This window comes from Rhynchophorus ferrugineus, unplaced genomic scaffold (genome assembly GCF_030347505.1).
Source record: "Rhynchophorus ferrugineus isolate W39M unplaced genomic scaffold, kcgeb_rfMv2 rfM7, whole genome shotgun sequence".
In the NCBI taxonomy this organism is placed as follows: domain Eukaryota; kingdom Metazoa; phylum Arthropoda; class Insecta; order Coleoptera; family Curculionidae; genus Rhynchophorus; species Rhynchophorus ferrugineus.
The window spans coordinates 18830695-18854531 of record NW_027472586.1 but is presented as its reverse complement, the minus strand read 5'-3'; the positions used below and the strand labels follow the sequence as shown (position 1 = coordinate 18854531).

The window sequence follows — 23837 nt, the reverse complement described above, 5'->3', positions numbered from 1 at the left end:
ATCGTTTATAATATATCCGTTCGTAGCCATATATCGTTCATTGTTCACTAGATATAAAATTGAATATCCTTTCAAGAAATCCGAATTTCCAAAAAGAATTTTCTTCTTTTTGTGACACTGAAATAACCTGAAACAAGTGCTTTTGTTTTATAAGGTATTATAAATGATTCTGATTCTGTAATAGATAATTTAGATATTTTAGCATAGATAATGCGGATTTTCACGTATTTTGCAGTACGTTTCTTTCACAATAACATTCCCATGCTGTAAATCAATTCAGTAGTTGATTCGAACGTATCAATTTCATGAATTTCAATGTATAATGGTCTAGATAATGACCTAATCGGTTTAAATGTTTTAATTCATCGGCTCCATAAACTTTGGATTGATCACGGTCGGTAGGCTTTTAAAATCACTCAGTGAAAAAAAACAAAAAAATATGTTGTCGGTGATAAAAAATTGTTAATATTTGAGGTTTGTAGTGTCGACAGATGTCGGGCATTGTGGAATTGTGGGGCGAATATTAATAAAACGCAACTTATTAAAATGTTTTATTGTATAACAAAGTATATTACAAGCTCCTTTTGTCATAAATATGTCTTTTACAAATATAAACATCAATAATTTTCTTAATATCAAATAGTAGTTCTTTGGGAACGACTGGTACCTTTTGTACGTTTTGATTATGGAATAATATCAGGAACAATGCAACAACTTATAAAGTACAAATCAACGCATGGAAAGAAAAAGAAAACGAAAAATAACAACAATATATAAACACACGAAAATTTGTATGTCTAGATACTAAAACTAGTACTTTACTGCGCAAAATCCGGACGCCAAAATAATCATTCATAAGAATTGTCGCGTTGTGCTGATTTCAAATCAACAATGATCAGTCAATTCGGCCTACAGCGTCGGAATATGGTCCGGCTTTCTTCAAGGCCATGGCTATTCCGTTCTGTTGTTTGTCCACGCCCTGCTCGGGTTTGGGAATGATTCTGGGACCAAGATAAATCGCCATGATGCTAAACACATGCAACATCCAGTATAGTTTATTATAAACGACCACGGAACCCCAGAACTCCAGCAGGATGAAGGGGAAAGTTGCGTAAGCCATAACGAATCGAGTCGTAGCGAAGGTTAGCAAGTCATAGAGTAATTTCGTCTCATTGGAGGATGTAAAGTGATTTCTTAGGTGTCGGCGCATTGATCTGGCCCCAAAAGTGAACAAGGCTCCACTGAGGAACGTCAAGTAGTAGCCGGGATAGAAGCCATGCCATATGGCACTGAGAGCGAAAGTTAAGAGAGTGGAGAAACGGTTTACCCGCCCGTACACAATGAAACGCAACCACATGTTGGTGCCTCTGTTCCAAGCATCAATGCTCTCCTTCAGATTGGTGCCGAGTTCGAATTTCAAAATGTCCACGTTGGAAAATCTGTTCCACTTATTACCATCCCATCCCATTCCCGCGTTGTTGCAGATGGCGTCAGCCAGAGTCCAAGCGAAATAATACTTCGTCCTGGTTAGAGTAGTGGCTACTGTCAGATACCAGAATTTGTAGCTAAAGGTAGTGTTATCGATAAAACTGGACTCTTTTAATCTAGTGATGGGAAACATGGGCAAGAACAGGACAAAGGCCAGGGCACAAACTAAACTCAGAACTACCTTCTGACACACCGCACGCGTAGGACTTGGTTCTCGAATAACCCTGTCATTCGCTACCTTTGTAGTGTTTTTATATGGTATCATTTCTTGACCCTCGATAAAATCCTTGTAATCTTTATAAAAGATAACTGGTCCTGCCATAAGCGATGGGAACATTAGAGAGTAGCTGAAAAAAAAAGGAAACCAAATAATTAAACATAAATGAATGATATTTTTGTTAGTAAAGGCATATCTTTCAAATTTTTCAATTTTGATTATCTATATATTGTTATTTTCATTCACAGTTTTTTCTCTATTCTAGAAATCAAGTACAGCTTTATTTTTACAATATTATTATTGCTATTAGTTTTTCAATTATTCCTGACAACAAATCTACGAAAATAATTTTCCAACTATAATTTGGAATACTCTGTTTACTGAACCACATCGACAAAACTGAAGAAATCTGATATTTCAGTTCAGCAAAATGGAATAAGGTAAAATGGCACATGCCAATGCAGTTATATATTCTGCAATTCAACAAGTTCGCACTTTAGTATTTCAATTTTTATAAGAACATAATTAATTTTTAAATTAAATTACATAAAATGAAAGATAAACTAACAAAAGAAGAAACAACAAAAAACTTTTTCACCAACTGAGTACAAAACTTATATGAAATATAGTAAACATTATTTAAACATACAGCTTATTCGTCAGAATTGGTTGATGAAAGTATCAAAATATGGACTATTAACGAATCGTCTACTATAGTAAACCAATAGCTTCCATATAGAGTACAAGAGTTCAGGTACTTGAGATCCGAGGAAAGTGGCGTCTATAGCTGAACTATAAACCGAATCCGCCAAACTGCAAGCTTGTCTAAAGTGATGCGTGTGGAAGAGAGAAAATATTACAATCAAGACTAATATTTCCATCACTTTCAAACGCTTTTTTAACCAATCCTTCGACGTGCCACTGAGATTGATCATTGAACAGAATTGTCTGAGAGAGCTCGGACCGCGTTAAAAATGAAGTCATTCTATTAAGATGCGACAATCAATGGCCAGTTGAATCATCTATCAAATGAAAGATATTCCTCAAAAACTTCTATGGGGAAATCTTCCTAGATGGAACCTCATGAAAAGACACTAATTGCGAAAAATGAGAGACTTTCACTGAGTCAGTTAATTCACCCCTTCACGATATATGTGAAAAATTAAATATTTGATAAAAAGAGATTCTCATTGTCAACATTAATTCATTGAATTTGAAGATAATATAACCACATCAGGTCTAGGTTATATGCACCAAAATGGCGTTTTCAAACACTATTATATTTTAGTAGTAATATTCAATAATATACCAGATGGACCGGAAAATCATTACCGGTTCTTCTAACAGATGCCGCTAGAATTAAGTTGCAATGTTATGATTCGAAACAAATATTATTTTATTCTACTGGTATCAAGCCAACCATGTTATATTTTGCGAAAGTAATCATAAGATAAGTCATAAAACGTACATTGTGGCACGCATTATTTTTCCTATTTAAACAAAAGAAAAGACCTGCGGTAACTTATTGTTTGCTGGTATAAACTTATAGTGGGCATGGTTTAATACTAAAAACATGTGAGGCGTGGTTTCGATAATTCAAAAGTGGTGATTTCGATGTGCAAGACAAAAAACGTTCTGGTAGACCGAAAAAGTTTGAAGATGCGAAACTGCAAGAGTTATTGGATGAAGACCCAACCCAAACTCAAATACTATGCAAAAGCATCAAATGTGACCCAAGAAATGATTAGCAAAATTAAGGGCAATGGGGAAAATCCAAAAGATGAGAAGATGATGACACATAAATTGAATGACAGGCAAAAGGAAAATCGCAAAAACCTCTGTGAAATGCTGTCTCAAAGGTTGGATCGGAAGTAATTTCTACATCGAATACTGACGGGTGATGAAAAGTGGATTTATTGTGAAGGGTTATCAAAATCACGCGGCGCAAAAAGTCATGGTTATCACCTGGCGAAGCCGGCCGATCGACTCCAAGGCCAAATAGTTTTGGTCGCAAGACAATGCTCTGTGTTTGGTGGGATCAGCGTGACGTAGTATATTACAAACTTTTGAAACCTGGTGAAATAGTTAATAGGGATCGCTACCAACAACAAATCAACAATTTGAACCATGCATTGGTCGAATAACGTTCAGAATGGACCTGAAGACAGGGTAAAGTGATTTTACAACACGATAACGTGCCGTATCATAAAACAAATCCGGTCAAGAGAGCGCCAAGAGCATTTGGATGAGACATATTATAGCACTCGCCGTACTCCCAAGACCTTGCCCCCGTTCGACTATCAACTTTTCGCATCAGTGGGATACGGGTTTGCAGAGCGGCGTTTCACCAACTTCGAAGAGGTTAGAAAATGGCTTGAAGAATAGTTTTGCTCAAAGGACAAATAGTTTTTTTAGGATTGCATCCATAAATTGCCTAAGAGATGGACAAGATGTATAAATCAAATGGCCAATACTTTGACTTTGCATAAATACATTTTTCCATTTTCTTGAAAATGATGTAACTTTTTCCAAAGAATCCGGTAATGAATTTCTGGTACACTTGGTATATACCTTATTATAATGACAGATAAAACTTTATGTCAATAAATCGCGTGTCATTCTTTGAATTTGATTAATAATGAACATCAGCTTGGTATTAATTTGGATGTCGATACCCCCTCTTATCACTTACAAATTTCTTGAAGTAATATTTTCGAGTTTTATAAATTTCTTTATCTTTTATTTACCTGTTTACGAATTACCAGATTATTTTTCATTCTCCTGGAGTCTTATTTACAAAGCTAAGTTCTATCAATTTTCCAAATATTAAACATCCAACTGTTAAAGAAGTATTAAATAACACCACAACATAGATGGCTGATTGCCAACCAACACATTTATAATGTTATCAAATGCATAATTAGTAATGTTACTGGACCATTCTAAGCCAAACGAACGTAAACTAGATTTTCATACTGAAATTTTATCAGTCGTTCGATGAATCATAGCAAACACCGATACCAAATCTATATTTAAAAATATTTTGTAATATTTCCTTTGAATTACAATTAGTGTTTTTATCGAAATTTTATCAAGGCATGTTTTTTTTAAGAAAACCATCATTAATAATTACATGACGTCCAGTTTGAAAATATGCGAGGTGCTTGTACCATAATTTTAAAAACGTTATTATTGCTAAAAATGTGTCACACTTGTTATTATTGCTAATATAATGATATAATCCCTAATTTAGATCTATGACTAATTGAAATTATCTATATGGTTTGATTATTTAAACATAACAGGTCAATTGATATGTTCCGGGCCTGACACATAGATGGCGCTACTAGAATTAAATCCATATATTTTTTAGTTAGCCCTAACCCTCAAAAGGTGCGTGTATAAATTTGACAGCTGTCGGATCATTAGTTTGTGAATTATAGCATTTTGAGTGAAGCAACTTTTGTTATTGTGAAAAAATTGATAAAAAGAAATTTCGCGTGTTGATAAAATGTTGATTTTTGAAGGGAAAAAATATAGTTGATGCAAAAACGTGGCTTGATGCCGAGATTCCGGACACTGCCCCAGGAGAATCAACCATCAAGGATTGGTATGCTCAGTTTAGACGTGGTGAAATGAGGACCGAAAACGGTGAACGCAGTAGATGCCCAAAAGAGGTTGTCTAAACATTTAAAACGAAACATTTAAAATATTCACAAAATGATTTTGAATGACCGTAAATTGAAATTGAATGGAATTGCAGACACCATTAAGATATCAACTAAACGTGTAAATCATATCATTCACGAATATTTGGGTATGAGGAAGCTTTGTACAAAGTGGGTACCGCGCTAGCTCACTTTTGACCAAAAACAACGACGAGTTGATGATTCGCAGCAGCGTTTGAAGATGATCAAGCATAATATACCCGAGTTTTTGCGTCGATATGTAACAATGGATGGAACATGGCTCCATCATTTCACTCCGAAGTCCAATCAACAGCAAAGGACCATCAACAGCGACTATTAAATAGCGTTATTGGACCGTTTGAAGGACGAAATCGACCGAAAAATGACCGCATTTGAAGAAAAAGAAACCAAGAAAATGCACCGTGTCACAAGTCAGTGAAAACAATGGCAAAAACCTACGAATTGGGCTTCGAATTGCTTCCTCATCCACCGACTAGTTCCTGTTCTGAGATCTCAAAAGAATAGTCGCTAGGAAGAAATTTTCGTCGAATGGAGAGTGATCGCCGAAACTGAGGCCTATTTTGTATCAAAGGACAAATCGTACTCGAAAAATGGCATCGAAAAGTTAGAGGGTCGCTATAATCAGTGTATCGCCCTAGAAGGGAATTATGTTGAATAGGAAAAACTAGTAATGGCAAAAACTTTTATTTTAGTGTGGTAGGCCGGGAATTTTTCAATTGACCTGTTATATTCTGTGAAAGCTGTATCTGGAAGTTATAAAACAATTATTAAAATTTATTTTGTCGATATATTTACCCAAAAACATCGACATATTTTTGCTCCCGTTCAAACTCTTTCGACTAAATTATAAGCAAATTGACTCCAATTTGATCAGAACGTTTTATACCATCAAGTTATAAAGTATGTACCTATGTAGTCTGCACATTCTTTTCTTTCGATATATTAGGTCCTTTGCATATACTTTGACCCTTATTTATTTCACTTTCAAAAGATATTTATTGAGAAAAATTGATACAACATATATGGGTCGGTATACATCTGCAGTAACAGTTTCATTCGGTTTTAGCAGCTCCTAATACGACACGCCAAAACAAAACAAGACAACAACATTACCACTTATAAATCAATAAAACCAAAACCACCAATTTGGATATGGCGAAGCAGCACCACCATAGATATCTGAATATTGAGAGTTGAATGATAGCGCTCTATACACTGAATAACTGAACAATACTAAAGGTTATTTAAGAGTTTTTTTACCCTGATACTTCGCATATTCACCACTAGATATCGCTTATCAAAATCAGTGTAAACACCTAATAATTCTCTGCAGATTTTAAGAAAGTATGTAAGTATATAAATTGGATTATGTATAAAAGATAGCTCAAAATCACAACTAACCTGAAAAACTCCATAACGGTAGGCAGTTTGTTAATGGAGTACTTTTTCTGGGTTTCCGTAAGTTCGCCCTTATCCTGTTTCGCACCATCGTGTAAACTGAAGGCCAGACTGGTCACTTTTTGAGTGATTACCATTAAGGGGCCGCTGATATCCAGCCCATAAGTACAGTCTTCCAGAAATTGTCGATAAAGATGTACTAGAGAGAGATACAGCATAGCAGTGAATAATACAGCTCCATGCATAATTGCTGGGTTTTGAGTCAGTATCACCTGAAAATGATTAAGATATTTTCAATTGTATACTGAATAAGTGGATGTCCAAAAAAAGTTCAGTTGGGCAGTTTGATAAATCAGTGAGTTTTTGAATTTCCCGCGCAATAACTTTAAATATAACACTGCCATCTAATAATAGGCTACTGTCAGATTTTTAACACACTGCGTCTTTTAGTTTGTGTTTGAATACGTATTTACGTGACCAGACAAAAGGACTGCATCTCATTTTTATTAGTGTTTAAAATTATTTCATCTTATTTTACAACAGTCCTTTTGAAATTCATTTATAGTATTTATAGTAAAAAACTAGTGCTAAAATAACGTAAGTGAAAAATGAAGTGCGTGAAATAAACAATGTATTTATTTTATTTTTTTTATCCTCTGGAAGTAAATTAAATAAAATATTAAAAATTAAAAAATGGCAAACCATAGCGATTCAACCAAAACACCTGCACACTTTGATATAAGATTAGAACAAACAGCAATAACGCAAACTCCACCATCAGAATGGACTACAGTCATTAACAAAAAACGATTGAGAAGTCCAGAAGAAGAAATCGCGAGGAAACAAACAAGAATCAGTGACTATTGGTTGCAGAAACCGATAGAGACAAAAAACAGTTTTAGCAACCTGTCGGAAGAAATTGAAGAGAACATACAACCAAGCCCTGAAAAAGTTGTTCCCAAACCACCACCAATAACAGTCTATAAGGTAGGAATAATAAAAAACATCCATGACTTATTGAAAACCATTACTAAGAACTACACAATTAAAACAGTGAGCTATGAAACAATTAAAATCCAATTGTTCGAAGCGGATCACTTTAAAGTTTTTATAAAAGAATTAGATGAAAGAAACACCCAATACCATACATTCAGGCCAAAATCCGAGAGAACATTTAAATTCGTATTAAAAGGATTACATCACGGGACGGACTTTAACACCATCAAGGTAGCACTAGCTGAAAAAGGCCACGAGGTCGTAAATATTCACAATATACGACATCACACGACAAAAAAACCTCTGCCTATGTTTTATATAGACATAAAACCTAATGGAAATAATAAGGCGGTGTATGAAATCACCAAATTGGAAAATAATATTATTAAATGCGAACCACCACATATAAAAAGAATTATACCACAATACACAAGGTGTCAAGCGCACGGGCACACAAAGACTTACTGTCGCAAATCATATAGATGCGTAAAATGTGCAGGAGAACATAAGACAGGAGATTGTACTCGTAAAGTTCGCGATGAAAAAGTGAAATGTGTTAACTGTAACGGAAATCATCCAGCGAACTACAAGGGTTGCGCAGTTCACAAGCAACTACAGCAGAAACTCTATCCTGCCTTAAGGGAAAAAAGGCATCAACAAAAACAATCCACTACTACCAATCTACCACTACCCACCAGAACAAGTCAACCAGACATAACTTATGACCAAATAGTTGAAAATGGTTCAGCACAAAAACGAGAGACAATATCTCAACCTACTGAAACTAGCAACATCTCAAGATTAGAAAATATGATGGCCAAACTAATGGATCAAATGAGTACGATGCTTGGTCTACTCACAACCGTCGTAAGCAAACTTGCCTAATGCCTGAAACCAATAGCTACAAAATCGCCGTCTGGAATGCCAATGGGCTCCAACAACACGCCAGGGAACTAAAAATGTTCGTAAATGAACAAAATATTGACGTTATGATGGTTTCCGAAACACACTTTACGGACAAGAATTATCTGAAAGTTCCTAAATATAAGCTTTTTCATACAAATCACCCTGATGATAAAGCGCATGGAGGTACAGCCATAATAATTCGAGATGATATAAAGCATATCGAAAAAGAAAAATTCCGCAAAGACTACCTGCAAGCCACCAGTATAACCATAGAAGAAGCCCATGGACCATTAACAATTTCTGCGATTTATTGCCCACCCAAACATAACAACAAGGCAGAACAATTTCAAGAATTCTTCAGTACGCTAGGTAATAGATTTATAGCAGGAGGAGATTATAATGCAAAACATTTAATGTGGGGTTTAAGAATAATAACCTCAAAAGGTAGAGAACTGCTCAAAGCCATAAGGAAAGATAACTTACAACATATTTCTACTGGTGAACCAACATATTGGCCTTCAGACAGAAATAAAAAACCAGATATAATAGATTTCTGTATTACAAAAAATATTGATCCAAAAAAGTGTCAGGCAGAATCATGTTTCAACCTGTCTTCTGATCATTCACCAACAATAGTAACAATTTCTTCAAAAATTCCCATCAAAGATAAACCCCCTTCTCTGTGCAATAATAGAACTAACTGGCCCTCATTTAGAGAAAACTTAGACCAAAATATCTCTCTAAACTTACCGTTACAAACTGAAATGGATATAGAAATAGCAGCAATAAATCTTACAAAAAATATACAGGAGGCAGCATATTCCGCGACTCCCAACAGTGAAACATTTCCAAGAAAAAATACACATATATCATGTACAATACAGAAAAAGATAGCAGAAAAAATAAAGTTACGACGAAATTGGCAACAGCAAAGGACTGAAGAGAATAAAAGAAAATTTAATAGGGCCATAAAAGAGCTGAGAGATCTAATCCAAATTGAACAAAACCAAGGCATTCAAGAATACCTAGAAAACTTGACATCAACTGAGGCTACAGACTATTCGTTGTGGAAAGCAACAAAAAAGCTTAGGAGATCCCAGCAGCATAACCCACCTATTAAAACAAGCGAAAATAATTGGGCGAGAAGCAATAAAGAGAAGGCCGACATTTTCTCAAAACACTTAAAAAATGTTTTTAAACCCTTCCAGTCTCAGCTACATAAAGGTGACGAAAATAAAATTACTAGCTTTCTAGATTCGCCATTTCAAATGGATTTACCGCACGAGAAATTAACGGTCAAAAAAGTTAAACATACAATAATGAGAGAGATTAATATTAAAAAAGCTCCTGGTTATGACTTAATTACTGGCAAAATTTTAAAAGAACTATCAGAAAAGGCTATAAAACTATTAACATATATATTTAATGCTATGCTACGAATTAATTACTTCCCTAGTATCTGGAAAGTAGCTAAAATATTAATGATACTTAAACCAGGAAAAATACCAGAAGATGTGACCTCCTACCGACCTATAAGTTTATTACCAATAATCTCGAAAGTTTTCGAGAAATTATACATAAAAAAACTAAACTATATAATAGAAAAAAGAAAAATTATTCCAGAACATCAGTTTGGCTTTCGCAATAAGCATGGGACTATAGAACAAGTGCATAGACTTGTAAACCAAATAAACGCTGACCTAAATGCCAAAAGATATTGTTCGGCTGCTTTCCTAGACATATCTCAGGCTTTTGATAAAGTATGGCATACGGGCTTGCAGGTTAAACTAAAGAAACTTCTCCCTCATCTGGACTATCAGCTACTAAAATCGTATCTCACTGACAGACATTTTATTGTAAATCAAGGCGATGAACATACCGAATTAAATCCCATATATTCAGGAGTTCCGCAAGGTAGTGTACTGGGTCCAGTACTGTATCTTCTGTATACGGCTGATCTGCCCACCACAAAAATAACTACTGTGGCAACATGTGCAGACGATACAGCAATCTTAGCATCCCATGAAGATCCAGTCACAGCATCAATAAACCTACAAAGCCACCTGGAGCAAATACACTTATGGTTGAAGACATGGCGCATTAAAGCCAATGAATCAAAATCCACGCATATAACGTTTACCCTGCGTAGAAGAACATGTCCACCAGTAAATATCAATCATCGTCAACTCCCCCAAGCAGAGCATGTTAAATATCTTGGTATGCATTTAGATCGACGCCTAACCTGGAAGAAGCACATACTCTCTAAACGGAAACAACTAGGACTAAAATTATATCAAATGTATTGGCTCATTGGGCGCAAATCCAAGTTATCATTAGATAACAAGGTATTGCTGTATGAGTCTATACTCAAGCCTATTTGGACATATGGAATTCAACTATGGGGTACCGCTAGCAAATCTAATATATCCATCATTCAACGGTTCCAAAATAAGGTGTTGCGTGCCATTGTTGATGCTCCGTACTATATTTCAAATAAAGTGATACAACGCGATATTCCTCTAGAACCTATAACGAGTGTAATCCAACGTGTTTGTGTGAAGTACTTCGAAAGAGTGTCAGTGCATCCCAATGTACTCGCTAATCAGCTAAATATGCGACGTGATAGTGAAGTGCGTAGACTAAAACGTTTAACACCACCTGATCTGATTACTGGACATATGTAGAGTTTAGAATAAGCATTAGAATAAGACTAATTAATTAAGATAATATTTTATACAGAAGATTGCTTAATGAAGTGATTTTCTACATGCCATGTATATATAATATAAACAGAAGAAATACTTATTGCCAATAGGGCAGATTGTGGACTTACGAAGAGTAATAAAAAAAAAAGTTTGTGTTTGACACAGGACAACTCGAATTTTCACAAAAATTGAAAAAAGTAATTTTCGTGTGAGGTGAATTTCGTGAAGGAGTCTTGGTAAATACTAGGGGTACTCTGCACTATCAATTCAATGGTTAATAAGTGGTTCAAGTTTCCCAAAAGAAATCGTCCGGCGATAAAATTCATTGAATGATATTATGCGATCGTAAAATGAAGCACGTGAGACAGCTGAGAATGTAGGCATTTCAACTGAACAGCACATCTTGCATGAATATTTGGATATGAGCATTTCATTCGAGCATAACCGCAACCTTGTAACTTCTTTAAAGGACCTCTTGGCGATGTTCAGCTGTAACCCGAACAAGTTTTTGCAGCGTTTTGACACATGAATGCATTACATAACACCGCAGATCAAGGAACAATAATCAAAACAGTGGCTCTCGTCAGGTGAACGTGCACAAAAAAGACCATGTTACGTTTGTGGATCAGTCATAGTTTTTTTAGGATTCACGTATCATTCATATAGATTATCTTGGAAAGGGTAAAAGGATCACCGAATATTATTCAGAGCTTTTGAACATATTTGATATTGATTTTAAATAAAACAGACCGAATTTGTCAAAGAAAAATTGTTGTTCGATCAAGACAATGCTCGGAAGCACACTTTTTAATCACCATAGCAAAGATCCATAAATTCGGCTACAAACTGCTACTCCCTCCAGTATATCCTCTAGATATAGACCCTTGTGATTGTGATTTCCTGTTTCCAAAGCTGAAAAAACGCGGATGGTAGGAGAATTTAGTCGAATGAAGAAGTAATTACTAAAACACACACCTATTTTGAAAACCTTGAGAAAACCTGTTATTGGAAATAAAAGGACTGAAAACATTGGAAACGGTGTAGTAAATGTATTGTTTTTTGTGTAAAAAACGCATTCCGCAAAAATATATATTTCGATCAAAAAGTCACTGACTTATCAAACTGCCTTCGCAGCTAAAGATTTAAATAAAGAAACCTGAAGAGCTTACAAAAGAATAAATGTCTAAAACTATGTAAGGGAAGTTATTTAAACGCTTGACCAAAAGAGAAAAGTTTCAAAGAATTTAATATTTCTTAAACTATTGTATAGGGTGTACAATTAAGTTATGGAACTTTATCGTATTTGTAATTCTATAATGACAATTTGGATCCAATGATTTACATATTATTTTACAATACAATTTTTACATCGTACGTGTGTGTAACAACAGCTGTTAAAAACAAAATTCTTGCTAATTTAGACAGTAAATGTGGCAATATATACTTATAAAAACAAAACTTTTGAAAAGAATCATCACTATCATCATAAAAACCAATAATATTAAAATAATTTAACAGATACAATGATTTTAAAATTCTTCGCATAAAAAAATCGTTAAAATAAACACGATATAAATAGAAAATCCAGGACAATTCATCATGCAATGTACAATATTTTTTGCGACATTTAATCTTGAACCGACAATATATTTTCTTAGTTAATAGTGATGAAAGTGACTCACTTATGAAAACATTATAAAATAAATAACTTTATTGTTATTGTTACTATATTTATGCAAATTCTCATTAAAAAATATATGTCATACATACCATAATACGATGATATATTTCGGGATTAAGCTAAACTAGTCTTGTTTATATGACAACCAACGTTTATATATACGCCCTGAGAGCATTTTGACGCACGAACGCTATTAGAATTGTTTATAATAACTGAAACTTTTTTTGGTTAACAGTTTAAACTAAAGTAAACTTCTGAAATCGTAAATAAACTGATTGTCGGGGATGAAAGTGGAAGCAGCAGTCCTTCAAATATGACTCAGATACATGCAAAACTATAATGTTCTATGGAAATATTTTTTAAAACAATCACTGTCATTAAACATTAAATAACAATTCTAGTTTCAAATTCCGAAATATAAAAGACAGCCCTTATGTAAATAACTAGTTGGTTTCAATAAGTCAAAGTATTGACTGAAATCTATATTTGAAAATATACTGATGCGCCAATACCATATTATTATAATGCCAAAATTGTTGGGATAATCTGGCAAACCTTACCACATAGCAGACAGCAGGAAGTCCCGCCAAATGCAATGCCTGGTATCCGAAACAAAAATATCCCATCCACAATCCAAATATGAGACCAAACAAATGTCTGACCGTTGGACTGACTTTTGAAGGGCATAAAACTGTTCTGAGGAAAAAAATATAGTATTAAAATAAACAGAAATTATTTCATATTATTATCATTATGTATCGCTTAAAATTGGATAAAAAACGAATTGTGGCAACGGAGCAATTTTCCGAATCCCATCCTCCCCCAAAACTTACCTATACAATGTTGCCAAGCCCAACGCAAAAACTTGAGAGACGACGAAATTGAGCTGATCCACGTCCAGGCTCGTATAGTTGCTGAGTCCCTTCAGTAACCTGGATCCCGGGTAATTATCCATTGGTTGATGCATGTTAACGTTCACTGAACAATCGCGATGTATCACAATATCGAAAATATCATCACAAACTTGTAAACAGGTACAAAAATATTCGGTAACTAAATTAGGCAATATAAATATATGTATGTTTTGTGTTTCTCAGTCAGATAATATGGGGAAGCTCAATGTATTCGTTTTTTTTTAACGAAAGGAAGCCTTGATTCTCATTCATAAATTAATTCTCCACAGGTATTTCGAAGTTGGTTTCGTGATGTTTTGATTACTCGAAGAGGGGGAAGTTTAAGTGTCCGGTCTTGAAACAAAAGGTGTTGTCAATTGTATCATCTGTAATAAAGAGAAAGACATATGAATAAAATTATATTGAGATTTTTATAGTAAACAAAACAATTAATTTAAAAGCTGTACAGTTTACCAAATATTTGCATAATAAAATGATTAAAAAGTAAGAAATTTAGCGATTAATTATCGAGATGATTCAATCGTCCTGATCATTTAGTAAGAAATAAGTTCTAACAAATATTCATTAATTTTGAGATCTAAGAACAGGAAATAGTCGCTGGGGGCCAGATCTGGAGAATACGGTGGATGAGAAAACAATTCGAAGCCCAGTTCATGGATTTTTGCCATCGTTTTCGCTCACTTGTGACACGGTGCATAGTCTTGGTGAAGCACCACTTTCTTTTTCTTCAAATAACGCCGTTTTTCGGTGATTTCGCCCTTCAAACGGTCCAATAACGCTATGTAATGGTCCTTCCTTTTAGGTAGTCAATGGAAATTATTCCATGCGTATCTCAAAATACAGACGCCATAACCTTGCCAGCCGACTGTTGCGTTTTCCCGCGCTTTGGAGCGGGTTCATCGTGTGCTGTCCACTCGGATGATTGTCGATTGGACTGCGGAGTGAAATGATGGAGACATATTTCATTCACTGTCACATATCGACGCAAAAACTCGGATTTATTGCGCTTGATCATCTTCAAACACTGCTGCGAATCATCAACTCGCTGTTGTTTTTAGCCAAAAGTGAGCTTGCGAGGCACCCACTTTGCACAGAGCTTTCCCATACCCAAATATTTGTTATTGATATTATGTATATATTCATTTGATATCTTTAGAGTGTCTGGTAGTTCATTCAATTTCAATTTACGGTCATTCAAAATCATTTTGTGGATTTTTTAAATGTTTTCGTCGGTAACAACCTCTTTTGGGTTCGCCACGTCTAAACTTAGCATACCAACCATTGATGGTTGATTTTCCTGGGGCAGTGTCTGGAAATTCGGCATCAAGCCAAGTATTTGCTTCAACTGTATTTTTCCCTTTAAAAATCAATATTTTATCAACACGCGAAATTCCTTTTTATCCATATGTTTCACAATAACAAAAGTTGCTTCACTCAAAATGCTATAATTCACAAGGTGATACGACAGTTGTAAAATTTATACACGAACCTTTTGAGGTTTAGTGCTAACTAAAAAACATATGTAAAACAAAAATATTTATTATAAGATATTCAATCATGTAACTTGCTTGGTTTTTGAATTACTTGGTGTAATTCATTAAATAATAATCGGAACGTTAGTTCAGTTAATAAGTCATAACCCGCGTATCCAGCTCGAAGGACCGTTAATGTGCCTTTTGTCTGCCAATTTTATCCGGCTCGAAGGACCATGTTGAATTATAATTTGGCGTAAATACTTGAGAACCTCTTGGTACGCCTTTTAAGGTGGAGTGTATGCCACACCTTTCTGGCCAATAGATAATTATAAGGGTTTTTCCATGTTCTAAATAGCTAGAAGCCAGGCAGTTACAACATAATTAATAATTTAGCTAATTTATGTCTCTGACGTCCTGAACATTGGTGATTAAATAATATTAATTTATTTATATAGGGTGGGTTAGAAGTCCCGCTACCATTTTAATTAACTTCGCTTTAACCATTCTGTTGTGTAGACGTCCAAATTTTATTTTGGATAAATATACGCGACAAGAACGAGCATAAATAATGACAATATTTATAGAAAATAATAGTTCGAAAATAATCTAAATTGATAATGAGCGATGAAGCCCATTTTCTTCTCAATGGCCACGTCAATAAACAGAACAGTCGGTTTTGGGGAACACAGAATCCTCAACTAATTAAGACAATATTCGTCACGAAATTGAAGAAATTCAGCCTCAGATGATGCAGAATGTCATGAAAAATGCCATAAAAAGAGCCGAAAGTTACATAATGAATGGCGGTCACCATTTAGCCGATATAATTTTTCAATTATACCGAAAAAAAATGTAAAAACCAAATAAACTTTTTATGAAAACCGAACTTACTGATCTTTTTTTTGTGCAAAGTTACAGGTTACAGGTAGTGGGATTTTTGGCCCACGTTGTATATATTTATGGTTACAAGTATATAACAACAGTTGGGCCTTGGAAGGCGCCTCAAGTATTACCTACGTTTAGGAACCATCGAAATACTGATAACCTTCCTGGAGTTTTTAGGATGGACTGCCCAAATAACCGTCTCTATCCAAAGACCATTAAGTGAATGACCGGTTAAATAAACGCCTCCAAGAAAACATGGCCGCCACAGGCTACCAATGTCGACTCGATTATAATGAAATACCCTATACAAGATGTCATTAAAATTCCTTCAGATACTCCACATCAGTATGTGGAATACGAAATCAACTATTAACATATATTTAGTGGTCAATAGCTTCAAAAGAAAGCTGAATTTCATTGATCATCGAAGGAAAAAATAAGACAAGGTCAAACTGTAAAAACATTCCAGTTACCATCGATTTCGACGATTTCTTATGGTCGATAAATTAATTTCGATTGCCATCTTAAAAATATACCGCATAATATTTTAATTAATTTTCAACCAGAAAGCTTTAACCAGTATATTTTGTAGGTCATCTTGGACCAGAATCATCGTGTTCCCAAGGTGACCATACCAACGGTCTAATACCATCCTTCTCATTTTATTTTTCGGTATCTAACATTCGATAACGACCGCTCCGAAAGAAAGAGACGGTGGGATACCAAACCCACATCAGTCGCACGAGTGAAAGTCGTTCGGTGCGTGGTACCTTTTTAAGAAATGCCAATCTTGAAGTTGTCTAGCGGAGTTCTGTTACATTTCACAGAAAAAGTAGACGTATTCGTAAAAATAAATGATGATGGTCGACATTCGGCTAACCATTAATATTCAATTAATTTAAATTATAATTGTTTATTTAATGAGTTTCGTGACAAAACAATCATCACACAACAGTAAAATACCATTAAAAAAGGTAATTAAAATACGCATTCGAGAGCTAAAATCTCACGGAGTATAAATTTACTTCTACTATTACTACTATTACACTAAATAGCTATTAATTTGGATCCAATACATACTTTTACCGATACAGTCGAGTATATTCAAAAAATCCATCAAGGAAATGAATACGAAAAAAATTATTAGGAGAGATATTCTTAATAGTTCACAAAATTAATGTTGACTAGTATATATTGATTGAATATATGTTGGCATGTATTCCGGCCATTTTTTCACTTCAAAAAGGCATTTACTAAGGAAAATTGAAACAATATACATTAATCAAACTAATTTCCATCATTTCTTCCAAAACGACGATGAGAAACATGTTGAAACAACGATCCAATCATCGACCCATTTTTGCACTTCTTCAGAATTTCCAAATCGTGCGCCAAACAAACCATGCTGCATCGATTTGAACAAGTGGCAAGTTAGAAGTTGCTATCTCTAATAAGTAAGCTGAGAAGCAGAACTTCAAAACACTGGGCACCGTCACATTGCGTCTACTACTCGCGATTGCTGCTTTTTTTGGAACAATACATCCTCCAATTTGTTCAATAGGTATCTGCGCTAACAATTTCATTCATGAATGTCTTCGGTGTTAATGTGGATAACTATTCTAACCTATGCCATGCATATTTGCTTTTGGGATTATCGTAATAGATTAACTTTTCATAATTAGTTGTCACATAAAACTCTTCTTTTATTGCCTGACAAGCAATAAAACCTCAATGAAACGATTCGGAATAACATTTTCAGTCAATTCGTATGATAGCTATTTTGGCTCATGTAATACTAATAATTTAAACACATATAAACATCTGGAAACAGTTCATCCACCAACTGCTAAGTTGTACTAAGCTGTTCTGTTGTACTTGTATTAACAAACAAGTAAGACGAGTACGGGAACACATTACTAATACAGTATCATTAATACAAAATGCATTGTAATTAAAATAAAACGAATATTCTTAAGCTAAAGTTAAGAATACACCTATACACTAAGGAAGTTCGTGTGGTTTGGTTTGCTTCAATCTTCTGATTGCGTGTTGCTGTATTGCTTCCACGTTGCTGTTATTTAGCAACATTATTTCATGTTTTAAGGCGAAATCTTGGATGACTTCCTGTATCCATTTGATTGCGAGGTCGTCGTGCAGTGTGTAGTTGGTTTGATGTTACATGTTAGCATAGGTCCAAATTGACTTTATGATTGACTGATAAACCTATCTCTTTGATTTTAGATCAAGTTAAAATATCTTCCGACTAACAAGTATAGATGCTTGACTTTGAGTATAATCTGCTCTGCTTTTTGTCTAACATGATGTTTCCAGTTTAACCTACCACTGAGATAAATTCCGAGGTATTTATCTGATTCTGCTTGAGGAATTGGACATCCGTCAAGTGATATAATTGGGTTTTTGTCATTTCACCGCAACGCAAAATTAATATGGACAGATTTGGAGCTGTCTTTCCCAGTCTCTAGTCCATTTGTAGATCTTGTTGACCGCTACTTGTACTTTTTCTACAGCCTTAGACAGAGATACATCTTTTGCCAAGATAACTGTGTCGTCGGCAAATGTTCCAAGTATAGTTTCTTTTGTTGTTGGGATATCAGCAGTCTCCAGACACTACTCCGGGGAACTCCAGCCGAAATAGGTTTAAGTGTTGAGAATACCCCTTCATTCGAGACTTCGAATTTTCTTTCGAAAAGATATCAGCAGTCGACGGTAATTCCGTGGTAGCAATTTGCTCATTTTGAAGATTGAACGCAAATGCTAAACCCGATCAAAAGCTTGTGAGACGTCCAGGAATATTGCAAGGCAGAATTTTTAAGATAGAGGTTGTTGTCAATTTCTGTGGCAACTTTCATTGGAGAAATCAGATTTATCGGTACAGATACATCGGATATCATTTGGTTCGAATACGTTGGCTAAATGTTCTGCGAATAATTCAACTTTTTCAACGTTGCGTCGAACCCACTCATTTAGATCATGTTTAATAGGCGATACTTTAAGAATTGGTCTCTTGAATCTTCGACTTATTCTAATGAAGACTAATCTTCACTGAATTCAGTTATGTTAGGTTGTTTAATAGTTTCAGTTCCGCGATAGATATCGTTGAACAAAATACAACAACCTAATTATTTTGATGATGATGAGGTCATATCCGTCTTCAGCAAACGCTATAGAATTATGAAAGCTGAATTATTTTGGTCTGGATTAAACATGACTTTTCCTTCTGGTATTCCCTGGAGGTTTATAATACAGATCAGCCACAATTCACCGATGCTCTTACAGTCAACATAATTCAAAATATGACTCAAATTATACTGAATTTACGGGACCATTGAAAATTAGTCCAATCTGACTCAAAAAATTCCTTTCGTTAATGTGCACAGTTTATTTCAATTCTATTGTCAAGGAAAGACAACTCATTAATTGTTAAAAAACACTATACGAAATATATTTTAACAAGATCACAGCTTGTTTTTAATCAACAGGTTTATTTCCATTCGTACCAAATATTTATCATCAGTTTTACTACTAACGATGAAATATTGAGAATCGTTATTTAAAGTGTTGTAATTTCTAATTGAAGTTGCCAATAACTTGTTCGTTATTAATACCTTGAAACATATTAAAATTTTCTGAAATTCGGTTATCACATACAAAAAATTATGACGACGTAATACTGGCGAATTTATCATATATTTTCGGAGATAACGATAAGGGCAAATATGGATTGATGACGATGTAATGTCGGCTATAAATGACGTCAATAAAGCTTGTTTGAATCACATATAATTATTCGCGATTATTAATATTAAGAATAAATCCTGGAAAGTGATATCACATTGATCAACAATAAAATAATACTTAATTATAACTAATATTTGTAATAAATGGTATTATTTAGGATTAGTTGATTACTGTATATCAAGTATTAAAAGCATGACTGAATTTTTACGTTGTTTTTTATTTCATTGTGCTTAAATTATATATATTAGGTGTATATATTAGTTTTAGAGTATTTTTCTTTAACTTGAAGCTTTATAGTGAAAAATCGGTAAAATGTATTTTATTAAAAATATTGTCCATCGATAGCCACTACTTTTTACCATCGTTAAGGTTATTTACGGAAAAGGAAATTTATGGACAGATCGTTGTATCGACCTACTTTTTGGTATCTTCATAAAAAGTGAAGCGCTGCTGATACATATTGCGACACATATATAGGAACAAGTAATAGTAAGAAGGAACAAGGTCTAGGGAATACGGCGGTTGGGTTAGCACTTCTACTAGCACTTTTCATCGATTTTGTAACATGCTTGACCAGTTGTCATGTTCAAGAATAACATTGTTGTGTCTTTACTTGTATTCCAGCCATTTTTCGCACAGTGCTCGTAGTCGATAGTCCCCACTGATGGTTTTATCAAGTAACGCCTTCAAATAGTTTGTCTGTACAGAACGCTCTTTTCTTTTCGTTCTAAAAATCGCCCCTTTTAAAACTTCGGAACCGGTGTTCACATGTTGAAATCGATAAAGCATGGTAAACCCTTTAAAATTAATTTATAGGCCGATATTTAAGCTAAACATATTTTTGCGGCTTTGCAGTTTTGGAATTAAACCTAGCGTTTTCACCACACCGAATAACAACATGCTTTACATAACAGGTTAGAATACCAGAGTTTACAATGGCAACTAGAAAACACCACATTCAAGAGTTCATCCTATACGAATTACAAGAAGAAACTCGAACCGTCCCTCGGTCTCTCTCTTCCTGGAATTCCAAGACTTCCCCACAGTCTGCTTCTAGCCAGCCTCTCATATATAAATCGTTCTACTACACATATCTTGTTGCCACCATTAAAAAATACATCAACAAACACCCTTCAGTGCCATTGTTCTAACCTTATGGACAACAAACTCTTCCAGACTAGCCAGATATTCTTACCAACCTATCTACACATGCACTATTGTCTGTTCTCTCGCACTTCACTGATGAACATACATAGTCCATCCAATTTTGGGATTTGTTCCCATTCGCCGAATATATACCATTTCCTCGCTTAATCTCAATGAAATCTAACTACAGTTTGAAGGGAAGACGTCCCCAGGACATAGCTATGCGAGATAGGATGTGAAAGTAGTTTAACCAAGTATGTGTTAGAAAAAAAGATGTATACCTATATTTTTTTTACTTATAAATTGTATACTTAATATAATAGCATTGAAGTAACTAAAATTATAAATAAATAAATAATAATTCAACAAGAAAAATGCTTCTAAAGGACGCCAAACAATTTGTAACGTTGTGTCTTACGAAAAGTGTAATTTTTCGTACTAACGCCTCACAAGTGTTGATTTTGATATTAGTAACCAGCTGTGTAGCCTGGAAATTTTAAAGAATTTATTATTATTATTAGACAACTTAGCATGGCCAAGCCTGTTCGATGCCAAAACAGACCATCCACTTAAAAGAAGGTTCTCCTGTTTAGTACTTTATACAAAAACTCCTAAAAATTGGTAAGGGACTACAGGACACTACAGATATCTATAGTCAACAATTAAATAAAGTGGATAAAAAACTTGATCAATCTTTTATTTGCCAGTCGAAAATATTCCAATGAAATTAGAATAAAGGCTATAGAAACGTAAGTCATACATCTAAAATATTTATATTACATCAACGTAATTTTTAAAATTAACCACAGTAACTTGTTTATTGTTATATTTCTATATTACAAAATATAAATGCTTTTATTATCGTTTCCATTATTCTATTTCAGCATATAATTTATGTTAACTATAAAATTATTTTCATTATATCACAAAACCAAAAATAATTTTGATGTGATCAGTTCCTAACTTGTTCGTCTTGTATATATAAATACTTATTTAACATCTACTTATTTATAAAATCAAAAATAAATTAATATCATTTTTGAACAGGAATTAATAGGATATAAACCAGTTTCAGTTGTTTTGACTCGCTCTAGTGAAACAGAACAAAGTTAAAAATAAAAATATAATTACCAGAATGACACTTGACACACTTTCATCAGTTCATCCCCCTTTCATTCACCACCACAACAAATCTGCCCTATTTGGCAACATTCCATTAAGCTCGGCACGCCACCGAACTAACAACAACAACAACACACCTTTTTGGACCTGCAGCTTGCAGTTTGGTTCTGTATGGATCGTAGGCGATGTCGATCCGGAATAGGAAGCCCACGGGAACACACTGAAATTTGATTCGCGGTTGATTGGAGAATGCACGAACCGAAAAAAAATGCGTTTGACGTGCCGCGAACTGACAACTGAAACGGCCTCTGGTCTAGGTGCCGTCGCTGTTGACGACGACGCCGTTTCACCAGCTGAAAACGTTGCCAAGTCGATTGTCGTGTTCGGTCGCTCGGTTGCCTCGGTGAATTCGGACAAGCGGAGGTGGGAGATAAATAGAGATTGGTACACGGCGGATTTTGACAATGGATTGTGTAAACCTGGGACAGGAAATGCACTTTTTCTGTAAAAACACGACAGAAATCAAAATACATTTACCAGTTCAGTTATTATTACTTTAATTGATTAATATTTATTAGGTCACAGAGTTATTTTTTTTTTCAATGCTTATCAACATACTGAACAAAAATTAAAAATTAAAAAATAAACTAGAAATAATAAAATTATAAGAAATTTAAATTGCAAAAAATCCTAAAACTAATTTTGGGTAAAATATTACATGAATTATCCTATATTTTTATTGATATTTTAAATAATATAATATAACATTATTTATTTTTAGAAAACTCTTTAATTTTCCTATGAATATAACGAAATATATTTTTAGTATATATTATATCAGGTGTACCGAAAAGTCATTACCGGTTTTTCTAACAGATGTCGCTTGGTTTAAGTATGTTTGGGGTAATTTATATGGCTCGGTGAATGGAAGTAAAACGAAAGGAAACAGTGCTGTTTACATTACGTGATCGTTATTCCACTATGTAAAATTCGACATGTCTCAAGGTCGCTACATATGCATTGTTATGATTAGACACATATGTTATTTTATTCTACTGACATCAAGCTTTAAAGTTATATGCACAGAAAAAATAGAGATTTAACTTTATAGGCAATTTTGGGGAAATGTTTCGCGACGTCCAATATCTAGATATCAATACTTTGAACATATTACTTATTTCAATCGCTATTCTGAGAGCAAGAAAGACATTGGATTAATTATTTTCTGTATAAGATGATAGTCCATCCAGTCTGACTCTACAGAGAACAGGTGTGGTATAGGTACGTCTCTGAGAGACAACTACTCCAAGTGTTCCACTTCAAAAAAGTCCGCGCGTTGCTCAATGCCCTATGGTTTATGAAGAACGTGAACACTCACCTGGAAGCAGGCATCACTTTCGTGAAAAGTTTTACGAACTTTTCCAGTGTAAGGTTC

General features: G+C 34.4%; 2 protein-coding genes and 1 long non-coding RNA gene across 4 annotated transcripts in view; 1 reads left to right on the top strand and 2 right to left on the bottom strand.

The window, feature by feature from the left end:
- Nucleotides 1-23837, bottom strand: part of LOC143199680 (uncharacterized) — a 769697-nt gene that overhangs the window by 135173 nt on the left and 610687 nt on the right. The window lies entirely within an intron of this gene.
- Nucleotides 1-23837, top strand: part of LOC143199677 (uncharacterized) — a 46224-nt gene that overhangs the window by 7997 nt on the left and 14390 nt on the right. The gene's annotated exons all lie outside the window — the stretch shown is intronic.
- On the bottom strand, nucleotides 539-22781 carry oys (lysophospholipid acyltransferase 6). 2 transcript variants are annotated; one of them, XM_076409655.1, is made up of 5 exons: nucleotides 22540-22781; nucleotides 13935-14380; nucleotides 13662-13797; nucleotides 6817-7085; nucleotides 539-1835 (listed from the first exon to the last, which is right to left on the bottom strand). In XM_076409655.1, exons 2-5 carry the CDS (start codon nucleotides 14066-14068, stop codon nucleotides 896-898), a joined length of 1479 nt encoding a protein of 492 aa, XP_076265770.1. In that variant the 5' UTR covers nucleotides 14069-14380; nucleotides 22540-22781; the 3' UTR covers nucleotides 539-895. The 2 variants fall into 2 exon arrangements, with proteins under 2 accessions (XP_076265770.1, XP_076265769.1); XM_076409654.1 differs by having other exon boundaries at nucleotides 22412-22778.

Excerpts from the sequence above, each read along its gene's own strand:
- oys (XM_076409655.1), bottom strand. The coding sequence starts at position 14,068 with ATGCATCAACCAATGGATAATTACCCGGGATCCAGGTTACTGAAGGGA. Across the intron at positions 13,798-13,934 it reads GGCTTGGCAACATTGTATAG|AACAGTTTTATGCCCTTCAA; the intron begins GTAAGTTTTGGG and ends TTTTTTCCTCAG. Across the intron at positions 1,836-6,816 it reads ACCGTTATGGAGTTTTTCAG|CTACTCTCTAATGTTCCCAT; the intron begins GTTAGTTGTGAT and ends TTTTTTTTTCAG.